Below are 7,500 nucleotides of genomic sequence, written 5' to 3' on the forward strand. Positions count from 1 at the left end.
GAGGAGGCTTTAGAATCTGTACCTGAGGAGGCTTTAGAATCTGTACCTGAGGGGGCTTTAGAATCTGTACCTGAGGCTTTAGAATCTGTACCTGAGGGGGCTTTAGAATCTGTACCTGAGGCTTTAGAATCTGTACCTGAGGCTTTAGAATCTGTACCTGATGAGGCTTTAGAATCTGTACCTGATGAGGCTTTAGAATCTGTACCTGAGGAGGCTTTAGAATCTGTACCTGAGGAGGCTTTAGAATCTGTACCTGAGGAGGCTTTAGAATCTGTACCTGAGGGGGCTTTAGAATCTGTACCTGAGGGGGCTTTAGAATCTGTACCTGAGGAGGCTTTAGAATCTGTACCTGAGGAGGCTTTAGAATCTGTACCTGAGGGGGCTTTAGAATCTGTACCTGAGGGGGCTTTAGAATCTGTACCTGAGGGGGCTTTAGAATCTGTACCTGAGGGGGCTTTAGAATCTGTACCTGAGGCTTTAGAATCTGTACCTGAGGCTTTAGAATCTGTACCTGAGGCTTTAAAATCTGTACCTGAGGAGGCTTTAGAATCTGTACCTGAGGGGGCTTTAGAATCTGTACCTGATGCTTTAGAATCTGTACCTGAGGCTTTAGAATCTGTACCTGAGGCTTTATAATCTGTACCTGAGGAGGCTTTAGAATCTGTACCTGAGGAGGCTTTAGAATCTGTACCTGAGGAGGCTTTAGAATCTGTACCTGAGGCTTTAGAATCTGTACCTGAGGAGGCTTTAGAATCTGTACCTGAGGAGGCTTTAGAATCTGTACCTGAGGAGGCTTTAGAATCTGTACCTGAGGGGGCTTTAGAATCTGTACCTGAGGGGGCTTTAGAATCTGTACCTGAGGAGGCTTTAGAATCTGTACCTGAGGAGGCTTTAGAATCTGTACCTGAGGAGGCTTTAGAATCTGTACCTGAGGGGGCTTTAGAATCTGTACCTGAGGGGGCTTTAGAATCTGTACCTGAGGGGGCTTTAGAATCTGTACCTGAGGGGGCTTTAGAATCTGTACCTGAGGGGGCTTTAGAATCTGTACCTGAGGCTTTAGAATCTGTACCTGAGGCTTTAAAATCTGTACCTGAGGAGGCTTTAGAATCTGTACCTGAGGGGGCTTTAGAATCTGTACCTGAGGCTTTAGAATCTGTACCTGAGGCTTTAGAATCTGTACCTGAGGCTTTAGAATCTGTACCTGAGGAGGCTTTAGAATCTGTACCTGAGGAGGCTTTAGAATCTGTACCTGAGGAGGCTTTAGAATCTGTACCTGAGGAGGCTTTAGAATCTGTACCTGAGGAGGCTTTAGAATCTGTACCTGAGGAGGCTTTAGAATCTGTACCTGAGGAGGCTTTAGAATCTGTACCTGAGGCTTTAGAATCTGTACCTGAGGAGGCTTTAGAATCTGTACCTGAGGAGGCTTTAGAATCTGTACCTGAGGCTTTAGAATCTGTACCTGAGGCTTTAGAATCTGTACCTGAGGAGACTTTAGAATCTGTACCTGAGGAGGCTTTAGAATCTGTACCTGAGGAGGCTTTAGAATCTGTACCTGAGGAGGCTTTAGAATCTGTACCTGAGGCTTTAGAATCTGTACCTGAGGCTTTAGAATCTGTACCTGAGGGGCTTTAGAATCTGTACCTGAGGAGGCTTTAGAATCTGTACCTGAGGGGGCTTTAGAATCTGTACCTGAGGAGGCTTTAGAATCTGTACCTGAGGGGCTTTAGAATCGTGGCGCTGGCGTCACATATAAGACAAATGCACTTGGAATGGGACAGAGAGGGGAGAAATGGAAATGTAATGCTACCGACGTTTGTGACTGGCTGATTTATTTTAAAGTATTTAAATTAAATATTCTTTAGAAGCATGTTATGTGATCTACCTTTTGGACACCCCTGATGTAGAAGACTTGTAGAGAGTCTCACCTGGTGATTTTAAACTAGTCCCTGATGTAGAGAGTCTCACCTGGTGATTTTAAAGTCCTTCAGAGCAGAGGAGATGTACTCTGAGAGTCTCTTCTCCATGAGCACCACCCTGATCCACGCCCTGCCCTGCGCACGCACGCACCCACGCACGCACGCACACACACACACACACGCACACACACACACACACACACACACACACACACACACACACACACACACACACACACACACACACACACACACACACACACAATGTACTCAATCAATTTGTTGTCTCACCTTGGCCCTAGAGGACTAGAGGACATGTTGTCTCACCTAGGCCCTGGACTAGAGGACATGTTGTCTCACCTAGGCCCTAGAGGACTAGAGGACATGCTGTCTCACCTTGGCCCTAGAGGACTAGAGGACATGTTGTCTCACCTAGGCCCTAGAGGACTAGAGGACATGCTGTCTCACCTTGGCCCTGGACTAGAGGACATGTTGTCTCACCTAGGCCCTAGAGGACTAGAGGACATGTTGTCTCACCTTGGCCCTAGAGGACTAGAGGACATGTTGTCTCACCTAGGCCCTAGAGGACTAGAGGACATGTTGTCTCACCTAGGCCCTAGAGGACTAGAGGACATGTTGTCTCAGCTTGGCCCTAGAGGACTAGAGGACATGTTGTCTCACCTTGGCCCTAGAGGACATGTTGTCTCACCTAGGCCCTAGAGGACTAGAGGACATGTTGTCTCACCTAGGCCCTAGAGGACTAGAGGACATGTTGTCTCAGCTTGGCCCTAGAGGACTAGAGGACATGTTGTCTCACCTTGGCCCTAGAGGACTAGAGGACATGCTGTCTCACCTTGGCCCTAGAGGACTAGAGGACATGCTGTCTCACCTTGGCCCTAGAGGACTAGAGGACATGTTGTCTCACCTAGGCCCTAGAGGACTAGAGGACATGCTGTCTCACCTTGGCCCTGGACTAGAGGACATGTTGTCTCACCTAGGCCCTAGAGGACTAGAGGACATGTTGTCTCACCTTGGCCCTAGAGGACTAGAGGACATGTTGTCTCACCTAGGCCCTAGAGGACTAGAGGACATGCTGTCTCACCTTGGCCCTGGACTAGAGGACATGTTGTCTCACCTAGGCCCTAGAGGACTAGAGGACATGTTGTCTCACCTTGGCCCTAGAGGACTAGAGGACATGTTGTCTCACCTAGGCCCTAGAGGACTAGAGGACATGTTGTCTCACCTAGGCCCTAGAGGACTAGAGGACATGTTGTCTCAGCTTGGCCCTAGAGGACTAGAGGACATGTTGTCTCACCTAGGCCCTAGAGGACTAGAGGACATGTTGTCTCACCTTGGCCCTAGAGGACTAGAGGACATGCTGTCTCACCTAGGCTCTAGAGGACTAGAGGACATGTTGTCTCACCTTGGCCCTAGAGGACTAGAGGACATGTTGTCTCACCTAGGCCCTAGAGGACTAGAGGACATGTTGTCTCACCTAGGCCCTAGAGGACTAGAGGACATGTTGTCTCAGCTTGGCCCTAGAGGACTAGAGGACATGTTGTCTCACCTTGGCCCTAGAGGACTAGAGGACATGTTGTCTCACCTAGGCCCTAGAGGACTAGAGGACATGTTGTCTCACCTTGGCCCTAGAGGACTAGAGGACATGTTGTCTCACCTTGGCCCTAGAGGACTAGAGGACATGTTGTCTCACCTAGGCCCTAGAGGACTAGAGGACATGTTGTCTCACCTAGGCCCTAGAGGACTAGAGGACATGTTGTCTCACCTTGGCCCTAGAGGACTAGAGGACATGTTGTCTCACCTAGGCCCTAGAGGACTAGAGGACATGTTGTCTCACCTAGGCCCTAGAGGACTAGAGGACATGTTGTCTCACCTTGGCCCTAGAGGACTAGAGGACATGTTGTCTCACCTTGGCCCTAGAGGACATGTTGTCTCACCTAGGCCCTAGAGGACATGTTGTCTCACCTTGGCCCTAGAGGACATGTTGTCTCACCTAGGCCCTAGAGGACTAGAGGACATGTTGTCTCACCTAGGCCCTAGAGGACTAGAGGACATGCTGTCTCACCTTGGCCCTGGACTAGAGGACATGTTGTCTCACCTTGGCCCTAGAGGACTAGAGGACATGTTGTCTCACCTTGGCCCTAGAGGACTAGAGGACATGTTGTCTCACCTTGGCCCTAGAGGACTAGAGGACATGTTGTCTCACCTTGGCCCTAGAGGACATGTTGTCTCACCTTGGCCCTAGAGGACTAGAGGACATGTTGTCTCACCTTGGCCCTAGAGGACATGTTGTCTCACCTTGGCCCTAGAGGACTAGAGGACATGTTGTCTCACCTAGGCCCTAGAGGACATGTTGTCTCACCTTGGCCCTAGAGGACTAGAGGACATGTTGTCTCACCTTGGCCCTAGAGGACTAGAGGACATGTTGTCTCACCTTGGCCCTAGAGGACATGTTGTCTCACCTTGGCCCTAGAGGACATGCTGTCTCACCTTGGCCCTAGAGGACTAGAGGACATGTTGTCTCACCTAGGCCCTAGAGGACTAGAGGACATGCTGTCTCACCTTGGCCCTGGACTAGAGGACATGTTGTCTCACCTAGGCCCTAGAGGACTAGAGGACATGTTGTCTCACCTTGGCCCTAGAGGACTAGAGGACATGTTGTCTCACCTAGGCCCTAGAGGACTAGAGGACATGCTGTCTCACCTTGGCCCTGGACTAGAGGACATGTTGTCTCACCTAGGCCCTAGAGGACTAGAGGACATGTTGTCTCACCTTGGCCCTAGAGGACTAGAGGACATGTTGTCTCACCTAGGCCCTAGAGGACTAGAGGACATGTTGTCTCACCTAGGCCCTAGAGGACTAGAGGACATGTTGTCTCAGCTTGGCCCTAGAGGACTAGAGGACATGTTGTCTCACCTAGGCCCTAGAGGACTAGAGGACATGTTGTCTCACCTTGGCCCTAGAGGACTAGAGGACATGCTGTCTCACCTAGGCTCTAGAGGACTAGAGGACATGTTGTCTCACCTTGGCCCTAGAGGACTAGAGGACATGTTGTCTCACCTAGGCCCTAGAGGACTAGAGGACATGTTGTCTCACCTAGGCCCTAGAGGACTAGAGGACATGTTGTCTCAGCTTGGCCCTAGAGGACTAGAGGACATGTTGTCTCACCTTGGCCCTAGAGGACTAGAGGACATGTTGTCTCACCTAGGCCCTAGAGGACTAGAGGACATGTTGTCTCACCTTGGCCCTAGAGGACTAGAGGACATGTTGTCTCACCTTGGCCCTAGAGGACTAGAGGACATGTTGTCTCACCTAGGCCCTAGAGGACTAGAGGACATGTTGTCTCACCTAGGCCCTAGAGGACTAGAGGACATGTTGTCTCACCTTGGCCCTAGAGGACTAGAGGACATGTTGTCTCACCTAGGCCCTAGAGGACTAGAGGACATGTTGTCTCACCTAGGCCCTAGAGGACTAGAGGACATGTTGTCTCACCTTGGCCCTAGAGGACTAGAGGACATGTTGTCTCACCTTGGCCCTAGAGGACATGTTGTCTCACCTAGGCCCTAGAGGACATGTTGTCTCACCTTGGCCCTAGAGGACATGTTGTCTCACCTAGGCCCTAGAGGACTAGAGGACATGTTGTCTCACCTAGGCCCTAGAGGACTAGAGGACATGCTGTCTCACCTTGGCCCTGGACTAGAGGACATGTTGTCTCACCTTGGCCCTAGAGGACTAGAGGACATGTTGTCTCACCTTGGCCCTAGAGGACTAGAGGACATGTTGTCTCACCTTGGCCCTAGAGGACTAGAGGACATGTTGTCTCACCTTGGCCCTAGAGGACATGTTGTCTCACCTTGGCCCTAGAGGACTAGAGGACATGTTGTCTCACCTTGGCCCTAGAGGACATGTTGTCTCACCTTGGCCCTAGAGGACTAGAGGACATGTTGTCTCACCTAGGCCCTAGAGGACATGTTGTCTCACCTTGGCCCTAGAGGACTAGAGGACATGTTGTCTCACCTTGGCCCTAGAGGACTAGAGGACATGTTGTCTCACCTTGGCCCTAGAGGACATGTTGTCTCACCTTGGCCCTAGAGGACATGCTGTCTCACCTTGGCCCTAGAGGACTAGAGGACATGTTGTCTCACCTAGGCCCTAGAGGACTAGAGGACATGCTGTCTCACCTTGGCCCTGGACTAGAGGACATGTTGTCTCACCTAGGCCCTAGAGGACTAGAGGACATGTTGTCTCACCTTGGCCCTAGAGGACTAGAGGACATGTTGTCTCACCTAGGCCCTAGAGGACTAGAGGACATGCTGTCTCACCTTGGCCCTGGACTAGAGGACATGTTGTCTCACCTAGGCCCTAGAGGACTAGAGGACATGTTGTCTCACCTTGGCCCTAGAGGACTAGAGGACATGTTGTCTCACCTAGGCCCTAGAGGACTAGAGGACATGTTGTATCACCTAGGCCCTAGAGGACTAGAGGACATGTTGTCTCAGCTTGGCCCTAGAGGACTAGAGGACATGTTGTCTCACCTAGGCCCTAGAGGACTAGAGGACATGTTGTCTCACCTTGGCCCTAGAGGACTAGAGGACATGCTGTCTCACCTAGGCTCTAGAGGACTAGAGGACATGTTGTCTCACCTTGGCCCTAGAGGACTAGAGGACATGTTGTCTCACCTAGGCCCTAGAGGACTAGAGGACATGTTGTCTCACCTAGGCCCTAGAGGACTAGAGGACATGTTGTCTCAGCTTGGCCCTAGAGGACTAGAGGACATGTTGTCTCACCTTGGCCCTAGAGGACTAGAGGACATGTTGTCTCACCTAGGCCCTAGAGGACTAGAGGACATGTTGTCTCACCTTGGCCCTAGAGGACTAGAGGACATGTTGTCTCACCTTGGCCCTAGAGGACTAGAGGACATGTTGTCTCACCTTGGCCCTAGAGGACATGTTGTCTCACCTTGGCCCTAGAGGACATGCTGTCTCACCTTGGCCCTAGAGGACTAGAGGACATGTTGTCTCACCTAGGCCCTAGAGGACTAGAGGACATGCTGTCTCACCTTGGCCCTGGACTAGAGGACATGTTGTCTCACCTAGGCCCTAGAGGACTAGAGGACATGTTGTCTCACCTTGGCCCTAGAGGACTAGAGGACATGTTGTCTCACCTAGGCCCTAGAGGACTAGAGGACATGCTGTCTCACCTTGGCCCTGGACTAGAGGACATGTTGTCTCACCTAGGCCCTAGAGGACTAGAGGACATGTTGTCTCACCTTGGCCCTAGAGGACTAGAGGACATGTTGTCTCACCTAGGCCCTAGAGGACTAGAGGACATGTTGTATCACCTAGGCCCTAGAGGACTAGAGGACATGTTGTCTCAGCTTGGCCCTAGAGGACTAGAGGACATGTTGTCTCACCTAGGCCCTAGAGGACTAGAGGACATGTTGTCTCACCTTGGCCCTAGAGGACTAGAGGACATGCTGTCTCACCTAGGCTCTAGAGGACTAGAGGACATGTTGTCTCACCTTGGCCCTAGAGGACTAGAGGACATGTTGTCTCACCTAGGCCCT

At 51.1% G+C, this 7,500-nt stretch overlaps 1 protein-coding gene across 2 annotated transcripts in view; it reads right to left on the reverse strand.

The window, feature by feature from the left end:
* The window catches only part of rundc3b (RUN domain containing 3b), a 56,307-nt gene that overhangs the window by 26,774 nt on the left and 22,033 nt on the right, over positions 1-7,500 (reverse strand). For both annotated transcript variants that reach the window (XM_079502937.1, XM_079502936.1), the window contains exon 4: positions 1,966-2,051. In XM_079502937.1, coding sequence (XP_079359063.1) covers positions 1,966-2,051 — 86 coding nt within the window. The remainder of the gene's footprint in view (positions 1-1,965; positions 2,052-7,500) is intronic.

This window comes from Electrona antarctica (genome assembly GCF_951216825.1).
Source record: "Electrona antarctica genome assembly, chromosome: 6".
In the NCBI taxonomy this organism is placed as follows: Eukaryota; Metazoa; Chordata; class Actinopteri; order Myctophiformes; family Myctophidae; genus Electrona; species Electrona antarctica.